This window comes from Rhagoletis zephyria, unplaced genomic scaffold (assembly GCF_001687245.7).
Source record: "Rhagoletis zephyria isolate East Lansing unplaced genomic scaffold, Rhagoletis_zephyria_1.1 Rzeph_scaffold_01057, whole genome shotgun sequence".
Classification (NCBI taxonomy): Eukaryota; Metazoa; Arthropoda; class Insecta; order Diptera; family Tephritidae; genus Rhagoletis; species Rhagoletis zephyria.
This window is the reverse complement of record NW_016158141.1, coordinates 146,487-159,456: the sequence shown is the minus strand read 5'-3', so window position 1 is coordinate 159,456 and position 12,970 is coordinate 146,487. Positions and strand designations below refer to the sequence as shown.

Below are 12,970 nucleotides of genomic sequence, written 5' to 3'. Positions count from 1 at the left end.
ATATAAAATGTATCTCCGAAACTTTAGTGATGACATTTGCATTTTGATCAGTGACGAAAGAGTTCAGGTGAAAGCACCTATTAATAACAGAGTTTGAGCTTATTTCGGAGCCTCTTCCCAATTATAGTCCAACTAGTGAGCCTGCGTGGCTTTAAAACGCCTAAATTTAATTAAAACTTTTAAAACAGTGAGAACCCTTATCAAAAATCTCAAATATGTTGCAATGATAGTCAGAGTTATAAGCCAACTGGGTGCCAAATTTCGTGTAAATCCGTTCAGCCGTTTCTGAGTAAAGAAAATTCTCGAACGATGCCGGATTTTTCATGTCATCAAACATAAAGCACTCTGTACCGCTAATAAAGTGCGAAGTTCAAAAAATAATAGCATATTGCGGAATATTTACAAACAAACAAAAAAAACTTACTTAGAACTCTTTCGTTTGACACCCATATTTTAATAACTTGTGTATAAGTTAATTTAATTTGACGTTTTAAACAGGTGGCGACCTTCCAAGATATAGTTTATAAATGAAGGCTTTTTAAACCCATTCCGATTGGCACGCGTATTTTAAAAACTCATTTAACTTATTACATGTATTGAATTTAAATTTCTTCCTTTCCTTCGTTTGACACGCCTATTTTAATATTTCTTATAACTTGTGTATAATATCTATAATTTTATTCGACTTTTCAAACAGGTGGCAACCCTATTCAAAATATTTTCAAGCTACTACCTTCTTGAACCTCTTTCGTCTGGCATCTTTAACAGATTAATTAATTCCCTTAGTTGAAATTGAATTTGATTTTTGAAACAGGTGGCAACATTTTCAAAACCATTTTGATGGTTACTCATAGTGTACTGATTGATTTAACTTTTTAAAGTATTTCAATATAGTTTCTTAAAAGGTAGCAACTTCTTTCGTAAAAGTAAAACATTTATGTACATTTACAGCCCAAGCTTTTTAATTTGACACCCCACTTTTGAAAATGGAATTAACCACGATTTGAATTTGATTTTGTAAGAGGTAAGTACAACTCCTTTCGAAACAATTATCTAGATGGCAAGACCATTATTTTGCCACCTCCTGGCCAAAAAATTTGCGTATCGGAATTTTCACACAGCGCTCGTTGAGCCAACCAAAAACCCAAATATCCAGGCGCAGTCCACATAAATCCACCCTACTAATTTCTAGTTAATTTCCTTTATGAAGCATACGTACGGTGACCATCCGTCCAGTATTATACGGGACAGGCCTGTTTTTTGAGCAATTGTCCTGGTAATTTATTTATTTTATACGGGATGCCAAATGTTCTGTATTTATTTTAATGTCCTGCATTTGTCCCGTATTCGATGTTCGTTAATTCGACGCCTTAACAGCTCATTAAAATGGCATGCCTATGAACTAGTTTTAAATGATGTTGGTATATGATCGCAATTTTATCCATTAACAGTTAGTATTTTCCAATCTGGATGCCTGGGATTTGAAGTGAGGAACATATACAGTGACCAAATATAAATTAGGACTCTACATTTTAGCAAGGTTTGTCCTTTCCTAGCTCCTTTCCTAACAAAAACCATATAAATCCAAATATCCGAATTTGTGCAAAAACTATGAAAATTAATTCTGCATAGTTTCACCAAAATTTCGCACTTTTTAATCAGAAACTTAAAAGAAAAATGCCTGAAGTTTTGTAGCTCCTTAAAATGAGTATAATAAAGTGCAATGTGCTGCTCATTTGTTTCCCTAAAAAAAAAAAAAAAAATTTTGAAAAAATGCGTAGCACCGTCAACCAAAAAAAAAAATTAATTACCAAAAATTCACGATTAGTCCTAGCTACTTCACATTTGTACTTTATTCTACTAAAATTTAAAGAATTTTTAGTAAAAAATGTTGTGATGTAAAAATCTCGACAAACGTATCCTACAAATGTGTGATGCTACTACGAGGGTGCTGTTTCAAGGCTAATACATTTAGGATTGTTTATCGTTTTAACTTTTGTGGAAAAAATTCGAAAAATTATTTTTGTCCCGTATTCGGCTCCCATAAATAGGGTCGAATGAAATTTGTCGAAATATATATCACAAAAATATTAATTAGTACTTACCGAACCCAAAGATGTCTGCAACTGAATTCACGATTTGGATGAAAATCACTAGCGGTAATATTTAAAAATAATTTAACTATAATAACCAAACCCTGGCGATAGTTCCCAAATATTGCCACAATTCGGTAAATAAATACATTTAGTTGTCGAAACTAAACTCTTTTCTCCTTGTAGTAATAATAAATTAATTTTTGCTTAATGCCTATGTATACAGACCAGCGATGTATCAATCTATTTTTGCGTCAATTGCCTACGGTACTACTTTAATAAATTTCAAAGCTTTGATTTTTTTATAAACAAAAAGAAAACAGACACCGCAAATGCATACAAAGGATAAATATTTTCTAAAATTGTACATCTTCATGATTTTGAAGTATCTAATCAGATATTCTGCAAATATTTCGTATTCAAAAACCACAAAATGTGTTAGCAAACTGCTAGTATGTATACAAGAAGCTACAACAGATGTTCTACAATTCTCTTTACTTTATCCATTCATACAAATGTTTTTTTGCAAATTTACTGCACTTCAAACACATTTGCAGATTCACTGCGGTGATTTGGGTGTCTAAAACCATAGCATTGTGTCTACATAGTAAATGCAGTACGAGTATGCAACTCTGCATGGTTAGTGATTTTTTTGTATGTACTTGCTAAACTAAGTTTTTTACATTTTCCAGTTGTCATGCTTGTCTAATAAACACAAAATTACATTTATCAAATATCGTAGAGACAGTCACATCTGGAGAGTTGTACACACAAGGGACATTCCTAAGAGTGGGAAGGGTTGTGCAGGAATCAGACAAACTGCCTCTTTTTGTCTAATGCAAGCATCGGTCATTGCTGAATACACTGAGTTCACACAAGGCTGATTTTCTCGATGCAATTTTGCGAACTGTCTATTGGTGTTGCTCGTCACGTTCACTCACAGCATACTATTTATGTTCGTTATTTAATTTATTATAAATCATAGAATTAGTACAATAAAATATCGCAATGATCTTTTCTAGTACAACTGCATAACTAGCTGTGGAAGTAGTTGTGGTAGAGTACTTTAACTTGATTTGGAGATATATAAAATGAGTTACATACTCATAGAGGAGGGACGCCATCTGTTGAAAAAATCAAATTCTATTTGAATTAAAGTTGTTATTTGAACGGTCTTAAAAAGATTGTTGTTTGAAAATATTTTAAAATAGGATTGCCACCTGTTTGAAAAGTGGAATTTAAATAATTTATTTCCAAGGATTATATGGTTAGGAAACTTTTAGTTCGAAAATTTATAGTAATATTATTGGGTGTTTTGCAAGGGTTGACACTTTTAAAAAAATTTAATTCAATTAATTTAAATGAATTATTACCATAGCATCAATCAGAATAGTAATTCTAAACTTTGAAAAAGCAAATTTTACTTGAATTAGGGAAATTAGGTACCACATTACGGGTGTCAGAAAAAGGGTGCCAGAAGGTTGCCACCTGCTCAAAAAGTTTAATTCCATTTTTTTAATATTCGAAAGAATTATTACAATACAATACAACAATCGAAATGATTTTGAAGAAGTTTGATTTCAAAAGTAGATGAAGGAGCTTTACCAACTATTTAAGAAATTAAATCGGGCTTTAATTAAGGGAATTATGTAAGGTAGATTAAACCATTTTTATTTGAAAATAATTTGAAAAGGTTGAAAAAAATTTTAAAATCACCTATGTTTTCGACTGAAATTTCATACAACCAACGAATCAGTTGAAGGCAATCTTGTTTAACAAACAGACTAAAAGAAAACTCACCAGTAGAGCGTAAGGAGAAAATATAAGAAAAATTTATTGAGTAACTTCGAAGCAGCATCGGTGTGCAGTAATCGTTTCGGGATGGAATGAAATCGACTCTTTTTTTTATCCACTCCTCTTGGTAGCTGGCCTTGCCTGCTATATCTAGAGGTGCCCCACTGAGCCCAATCGAGGTAGATTTTTGCATTATCTCCAGCTACTTAACGATGGTATCTTTGTATAGTGCGCTCCAATCATCAAGGATACCAAAAAAAATAAAATTGGTTCAGTTATATTCTCGTCAGCGCTTTTCAATGCACCCTTTCTAAAAGCATAAGAATACTAAGGTCTTATTAAAACAAAGAGGGTAAAAATCACGGACTTCTANCATACGCAGCATCGGTGTGCAATCGAGGTAGATTTTTGCTTTCTCTCCATCTACTTAACGACAGTATCTTTATACTGTGCGCTCCCATCATCAAGGACACCAAAAAAATAAAATTGGTTCAGTTATATTCTCGTCAGCGCTTTCCAATGCACCCTTTCTAAAAGCATAAGAATACTAAGGTCTTATTTAGCCTTTCCATAATATTCGGCTTACTGTAAAGAATAAAGCCCAGTTAAAAAGGACCCTTATGATCTTCATAATAAAAATTGTAGGTTAACTGTTAAAATTGGATTAATATTTTTCAGACCAAATGTAACTGTTATTTTTTATTTTTATTTTTTTTGTTTATCCCGTAACCGTTGGTTTCGGATACATTTTCTTTTTAATTATATCGGAGTAGTGAGGCTTTACTAAGCCCTGTACGGTGTATTCTACGAAGAAAGTTCCAAAAATTTTAAAATACGTTTTTTGAAACTTTGATACCAAATATCTTGAAAACAGGGCCAATTGGATAATGTAACGGACATAATCTTAATCAACGGATAAAAAGGATCTCTACGGAAAGAATCAGCTCTCAAAAGCTCTGTNAATAAATACGAGCAACCAACAAATTATGCAGAACGAAAAATGACGCTGAAGATGGCACAACGCCGAAACCGGTTTGTCTCCAAACCAAATTTGACAAGGGATGACGGAAATTCGTTCCAAAATACGTCTTATTTAGCCTTTCCACAACATTCGGCTTACAGTAAAGAATAAAGCCTAGTTAACAGGGACCTTTATGATCTTCATAATAAAAATCGTAGGTTAACTATTAAAATTGGATTAATATTTTCAGACCAAATGTAACTGTTATTTTTCATTAGGTCGGCAAAAAACCTTTGTTGTTGGGTTTTTATTTTCTTGTTCATCTCATGGCCGTTGTTTTTAGATAAATTTTCTTTTTAATTATTTCGGAATAGTAAGGCTTTACTAAGCTCTGTACGGTGTATTCTACGAAAAAAGTTCCAAAAATTTAAAACTATTTTTTTTTTTTTTTAAATTTTTAATACCAAATATCTCGAAAAAGAGGCCAATTGAATAATGTAAAGGACATAATCTTAATGAACGGATAAAAAGGATCTCTACGGAAAGAATCAGCTCTCAAAAGCTCTGTCGCAAAATTTTGTTGGCCAAGTGTTATTTTTATGAGGACCACTTTCCTTCAGATCGAAATAAGACGAGTTGAATATGTATGAGTTGAGAAATAACCAAAACAAAAACCTCGCTCGTTACACATTATTCCCTACCAGTTCTTAAAAGATTGTTCAATAAATGTGTAATACAAATACTTAAATATGTATGTATGTATAAAAAAGTTTATACGAAACCGTAATTTTATTGATAATATTCCGTTCTTGTTTACCTCACATCTTAAAAGTTAGGTGCTAATNGCTACCAGTGTATGTAAAACCGCTGAAAGATTCTTAAAAGATTGTTCAATAAATGTGTAATACAATTACTTAAATATGTATGTATGTATAAAAAAGTTTATACGAAACCGTAATTTTATTGATAATATTCCGTTCTTGTTTACCTNCCTACCAGTTCTTAAAAGATTGTTCAATAAATGTGTAATACAAATACTTAAATATGTATGTATGTATAAAAAAGTTTATACGAAACCGTAATTTTATTGATAATATTCCGTTCTTGTTTACCTCACATCTTAAAAGTTAGGTGCTAATATTAATTTAATAGAAAACTGTATTCAATGTATACGATATGTTTTATGTTGTGCCATAGAAGGTAACTTGGCTATTGATGCCGAGACCACGTGGTGATGTTAACCTTATCGAGACAGTATTTGTGCCTAGTGCACCGGCTGTTATTGTGACAGCAGGACTTTTACGCGGAGGTCTATTGTCATTTATCGTAATGCCCCTGACCACAGAAGTAGTAGATGGTCCCTTGAGAACAATGAGAAAATAAAATGATTAATAAAGTAAAAGATTTATAAAAAAATTACACAAAATAGAAACACAAAGAATGAGGGGAGAATGAAATATGCATCTTTGGAAAAGACGAAAGTGGAATGAATGTAGGAACCATAAGGCGAGGCACTACAAACAATAGTATATATGTATACATAGATTACCGGATCATTCTTATAAGATTTGTGTGGCGAACTTAGCAACCCGTTGATGANAGAAAGTGGAATGAATGTAGGAACCATAAGACAAACAATAGTATCTATGTATACATAGATTACCGGATCATTCTTATAAGATTTGTGTGGCGAACTTAGCAACCCGTTGATGATTGAAAAGAAGGAGTTCGAGATAATGGAAAGTAGGGATGCAGCGGAAAAAAGAAGGTTGTATGAAGTGAATAAATAAAATGAAATTAAGTGAAATGAGTAGATAAGTGAAATGGTTTCGTTTTACATTATATTTTTTGTACCACTAAAACTCTTTCTAAAATTTGCTTACCGTAAAAGTATAGTCAACCGTTACCACTTGACCTAAACGAAAGCGCTGAGACAGCGTTGTCAGGCCTAAAGTGGCATCAGTTGTTAAAATTTGGCCAAGCTGTTGTTGCGATGCATTTGCGTGCGCGAGGATGGTGGCAATGAGCAGAAATACCACAAAAATATTTTTCATTTTTTAAATGGATTTTTTTTTTTTTGTTACAAAAACTCAAAAACTTTGTACAACTCTAACTTTTTCGGCAGCGCCCAACACTTCACTGTGTGTACTCAAAAGTTGTGTGTTAATTTCTTTGCGTTCACTTGTCAACTGTGATAACCGCTATTTCAAGCTTCACTTTTTATAGCAAAAGTTTTTCGATACTGGCAATAATATTTGACTAGAATTTTTTGGTATCATTGTGACCCAGTAACCTATTTATCGCTTGTAACACAAATTTTTGACTTGCATGCTTGAAGTTTCGAAAAAAACAAATCGTTGGAATTTTTGTTGTGCAAGCCAAGGCATTGAAATACTACATATTCTGTAAAGTTGGAGATGATTTCCAATCTAAATATCTTAACATATTCTTTGGTATCTTATCTTCTTATTGATTAGTTGGCATTGAGTTTGTCTATGACGGATGTATGTGAGCATTTGCATTTGCGACTATCAGTTGCATTTTTTTAGAGCAAATTCATTTGACGAAAAAAAGTAAGTGCGCCTGGGCCACACTGGAGAAGTGAAACTTACGTTACGTATCTATTTTGTCTTATTACCAATATACATACAAACATACATCTACGTTTGCTTAAGGTTATATTTTTTGCCTTTTTTCTATCTAGATCCCTATTTCTACCCCTCCTCTTATTACATTTATGTTATTCTGTTTTCCTTTATCTTAATTTTTATCTTTATACTCCATCGATATCAAAATCGATAGTAACACCCAACAAAATATCGATAACAAAACCGATAAAAAGTATCGAAAAAAAAATCTATAAAACCTCAAAAAAAAATTCGATGGCAAAATCGATAATAATATGGTAGAAAAATCGATTGGAAAATCGTTAAAAATATCAATTAAAAATATCGATAACAAAATTGNAAACAAAATCTATAAAACCTCAAAAAAGAATTCGATGGCAAAATCGATAATAATATGGTAGAAACATCGATTGGAAAATCGATAAAAATATCAATTAAAAATATCGATAACAAAATTGGCAAAAATATCGATAGCAAAATTGATAAATAATCGATAGCAAAATCGATAAATAATCGATAACACAAACGATAAAAAATTCGATTATTATATCGATAAGTTCTGAAGATATTGANGTATCGAAAAAAAAATCTATAAAACCTCAAAAAAAAATTCGATGGCAAAATCGATAATAATATGGTAGAAAAATCGATTGGAAAATCGTTAAAAATATCAATTAAAAATATCGATAACAAAATTGGTAAAAATATCGATAACAAAATTGATAAATAATCGATAGCAATATCGATAAATAATCGATAACACAAACGATAAAAAATTCGATTATTATATCGATAAGTTCTGAAGATATTGATAGCAGAATCGATAACAATATCCATCAAAAATTTGATAAAAAATCGATAAAAATATCGATAACAAAACCGATAAAAATATCGATTATTATATCGATAAGTCCCGAGAATCCAGAAAATCTCTAAAATCCGAAAATAGTTCACATGTATGTATATATCCTTTTCTCCATAATTACCTTTATTTTAATCCTTCTTCCTCTATTTTCATCTTTACCTCAATCGGTATCCTCATCCTCATCTTTTTCTTTATATTTGTCTTTGTTTTTACTTCTATGTTTACCACTTCACATATTCCCCTTGTATAAGTAAAGTATTTAAATTTGCCTTGATCTTCATTTTTGCCTTTATCTTTGCGCATCTTTGTTTTTGTTTTTATTAATACCTTTGCCTTTATACTTTTCTTTATCTATTTATGCACATATGTACTTACCTTTACTTTCATTCTTGTATTGGTCTTTTAACCTTTTATTAGCAAGTTTTTGTTAAATGGATACCATGTGCATACACTCAAGAAGCACTTGTTCAGCCGAACCATTTCCGTGTGCAATTTCCGTTGAACTTGCCAATTTACTCCCAACAAACCAACGGCCCCTAAAGAAGTTTCACTTCAAAAATAAAAATAAAAAAAAAGTAAAGTAAAAGCCTTAGATTAGTCATGCAATTACACTTATAGTTGTCGGCTTTTAGGTACATATTTATTGAAGTATAAATGGATAAGCATTCTCTTGCTTCCTATTCTTATGATACCACAAGCGGTTACAGCATTGAATACGCAAATGGGTTGCCACCCGGTCAGGTGTTCAAAATCGGATGGAATATTATCTGACGAACGCCTAAAAAGCGATTTTAGTATATTCAGAGCTTTACCGTCGAGATTAATTTTATATTTAGTACCTTTATCTTTGAGCGATAGGTTGGATATAAAAGAGTGTCGGAAGGTAATCGAAACAATTAAATAAATCTTTATTCGAAAGGTCTGGAAAAACTCTGTACAAAAACTTACCCAACTTTACTTGCAAAAATCAAGATTAATTTTTAAACAAAATTTTTATTCGTTTTCCACTAACAACATAGACTCTAGTTATGTATCATGAAAACATGCATTTAATGTCCATAAATTTCTACAACATCCTTGATGCCTTTACCACGTTTCGACTTAAAGAGTAGCGTAGCTCCCTTCGAACCAGGACCACCATTAACCAAAGTCACACTAGCACCACTTTTCTTCTTATCGATTACTTTGATGGCGGTGATTGTCAATGCGTTTAGATTATCCTTCAGTGTTAAAAAAATAGAATAGAAAATATAATTAGATCCTCACCAGTTCAAAATCGGCGAAATATGGTTCTTTTAAAAAACTATTTTATTTCACTTTTTTCATTAGAAATCTATATCTTAGGTGGCGAATTTAGAACTGGTTCGCAAATATAGAAAAAGGGGTGCAGAACGAACTAGATCTTATTTGTCGAATTTAGTAGTATTTAAAAAGTCATGATACTTTTTTCTTTCGTCTGTCGATTTTAGAACTGGTTCGGAACTACAAAATTTAGGATTAGTTTCTAACTATCGAAAAAGGGATGCAGCGATGGCTAATTGACACTTCCTAGGACATCGACGTGTTAAAGTCGCCAGTTATTTGCTTGCAAAATGAATTTATTCTGAACTAGTAGTGGGTCTAAATGTACTAGAAGCGCACCAGTTCAGAACTAGAGACTTTCCCCACAGGGAGTACACACAAGTGCATACAGTCATGCAACATACATTTATATAGATTTATTTGTATTGTTAAATGTAATTGAAATATAACTGAGTATTCTGTTTTAACTTTAAATTAGTAAAATCGTCTATAGCTTATATCGGCGGCCGAGTGGAAGATAAACCTATCCCGGCAGCCCTATTCAGGAACGCCCTATCTCAGCAAATAGTCCAAAAAGGCGCTACCGATAGGGCGATCTTCCGCTCAGCTGACGATATGTGCATATCAGCCACTTTTTTTTTAAGTCGGACGGATTTCGTAAAAAAAAAATTATATCATGTCTCCGTTTCGCTAATTTTTTTTTTATGGGTCTATATCTGAGGCAAAGACAAAGAAAGTTTTTGGCAACATAAAGGTAGTTGACCGGCCGCTTTTAAACTATGCAGCAGTGGTGTGGTCGCCGGAGACTAGCAGGAGACAGTGGACGAAGCTAACACGGCAATCCGTACTGCCACCGGATGCTTTCGGTGTCGCCACAGCACCACCTATATATGATGAGGCTTAAATGCCCCCTGTCATGGAGCACATACAATGCTTTGCAAGCAATTCCTAGTAGAGTGACACCGACGTGGGCACCCGAACAGACGCCTGCCTAGGCACGTCAGAAGACATCTATACAAACTGACGGACATAGTCCAGATGTTCATAAATGGCATCCACAGAGAGTTGGTCGCTACATACACCGACAACCGTCCTGGGAATTCCGTTTTGGGAACACAGCCACCAAACGTGGATGAGACAGAATTTCGTCTGCCACGGGAAACTATAGCCACCACTATAGCCTAACTGCGCCCTGGATACTGCAGCTGGCTAAACTCCTACCTAAGAAGGATAATTGCAGATGTGCCCAATGAGTGCCGAAATGCGGCGAGTCCCCTCAGGCTCGCAACACCTTTTCCTATGCCCCCTAAACCCCACTCAACTAACTCCCCTCTCCCTATGGATCAACCCGGTAGGGAGTGGCGCCAATTACAATTTTCCATCATTATTTTTGAGAGTCTTTAAACTATTCTTCTACGGCAACTTATTAAAATTTGAAGTTGACCAATCAAAGAACTGTTCTGCTGAATTTAAAATGTTTCTAATTGAGCATTGCTCACATTATTTTAAGTGTCAGAAGTTTTCGGCGAATCGTAGTCAAAAGAGAGCATTTATCAACTTGATATCGATTTCGTGCGACATGTGATAAGGGTTCCACTTAAAAATTATTTAAAGATGACTTTTTCTTAATCCATTAGTTATAAAATATTTATCAACACACAAGTAAATTTCGGCGACATCGCATTTATCATCTCTTCCTCGATTACAATGTCATTACACTTACATACATATATTTATAAAGACCTTTTGTTGAGGTCATAAATATAACTCGAACATTGATAAATTTGTTCACTTCAATCATAGCGCCATATAATCGAAATATCTATATTTAGCTGAAAGCGCATTTACAGACATCTTTTCTATGTTTGGAACTTTAAATGGTAAAGCATTAATTTATTTTATTTTTTTATTCGATTGACATTTCTTTTTACCACACAACAACCAATTACTTGGCGTATAGTTATAAGCATGAAGCAGAAGAAAAGAGGTAATAAAAATATCTAAAGGCGTAAATATTTAGTATCTCAAAAGCTGTCTAAGGAAAATTTATAAAATTCATTTACACAAATCGAATTCGTGCTGCTATCGCGCTGTGTGAGGAAATGGAAGAACGAATGTGGACTATCAACAAGAGTAAATATATTTTTTTTTATATAAATCTGTATAAACAGTGAAAATGAAAATTAATTATAGTAGACATACCAGTGATGGGCAAAAACGTAGATTACCAAGTACAGTATCAAGTATAGTATAAGTAAATGTATTTAGTTGTTTTCACAGCACCAAATTCTGAATATAGAAGTATATATTTAACAAAACAAAATACCATACAAAAGTATTTAGTATCGATAGCTTCACTATATATGGACAACAAAAGTAATGCCAAGAAATTCCGTAAATATCAAAATAATCCCAAAAACCCAGAAAAGTCCTTAAAAATTCCTAAAATATACCAAAAGATCACGAAAAATATAACACGGATAAAACCGAAAATTACTTAAAAGATAAAGAAAAGTGCGAAAGAATTCCAAAGTTTAAAAGTCCTGATAAATTAAAGACGAAGAAGCCCCATAAAATTAGAAAAAAAGCGTAGAAAATCTTGGAAAATTTCTATAAACTCCAAAATTCATGTAGCATTCGGATATATGCAATATTTAATTCATCTTTCCAATTAATTTGAATTAAATCTTTAAAACAGGTGGCAACCCTCCTCACAAATACATATTTCCACCTGTAAGCCTTCTAAACCTCTTTCTTTCTACACCCATATTGTAATATATACTTTATCTCATTAATTTATTTAGATAAGTATATTGAAATTGTTGTACAGGTGGCAAATCTTTAATTTTTTTTTTGTTTTTAAACCATCTCGAACGCAACTATTAAAAAGAAGAAATTTTCAAAAACTGCCCCTTCCGAACTTTGGTACAATACTAAAAATATGCGATGACAATATCCCTTTCATGTTCAAGTTAAATGACTTTTTATCGTAAATTCCAATATCTAATTAAAATTTTGTTTTAAATTTTCACAAGAACTGCCAATTCGTGCATGATTTCGCCCCAGCAGCAAATATCCACTCTATTGTGCGTATCATTTCGTTTGGAAGTTTTCCGATAAGTGTGCAATTTATTTACCACTCACAAATGATAAGCAGCACTTTGTTATTGTTATTGGTTTGTAACTTCTTCCTCTGTGACAAGTCAACTTCAACGTCTGTCTGTTACACGCCAATTTTTTTTCTCCTCGAGTGGCTTCTGTTATAAATGTGGCACACCAAAATTGCGGCAGGCTTACTCATACCTACATATGTGCGTATGGATGGTTC

The 12,970-nt window shown here is 32.8% G+C and overlaps 2 protein-coding genes across 2 annotated transcripts in view; both read right to left on the bottom strand.

Moving 5' to 3' along the window:
* Nucleotides 1–6,029: 6,029 nt before the first annotated feature.
* LOC108362632 (uncharacterized) lies at nt 6,030–6,902 on the bottom strand. The gene is made up of 2 exons (XM_017615689.1): nt 6,732–6,902; nt 6,030–6,209 (listed from the first exon to the last, which is right to left on the bottom strand). The coding sequence occupies exons 1-2, from the start codon at nt 6,900–6,902 to the stop codon at nt 6,030–6,032; spliced, it is 351 nt and encodes a 116-aa protein (XP_017471178.1).
* A 2,487-nt stretch (nt 6,903–9,389) lies between these two features.
* Nucleotides 9,390–12,970, bottom strand: part of LOC108362630 (uncharacterized) — a 3,892-nt gene continuing 311 nt past the window's right edge. Inside the window, 2 exon segments of the mRNA XM_017615688.1 lie at nt 9,390–9,560; nt 11,706–11,763. Coding sequence (XP_017471177.1) covers nt 9,390–9,560; nt 11,706–11,763 — 229 coding nt within the window.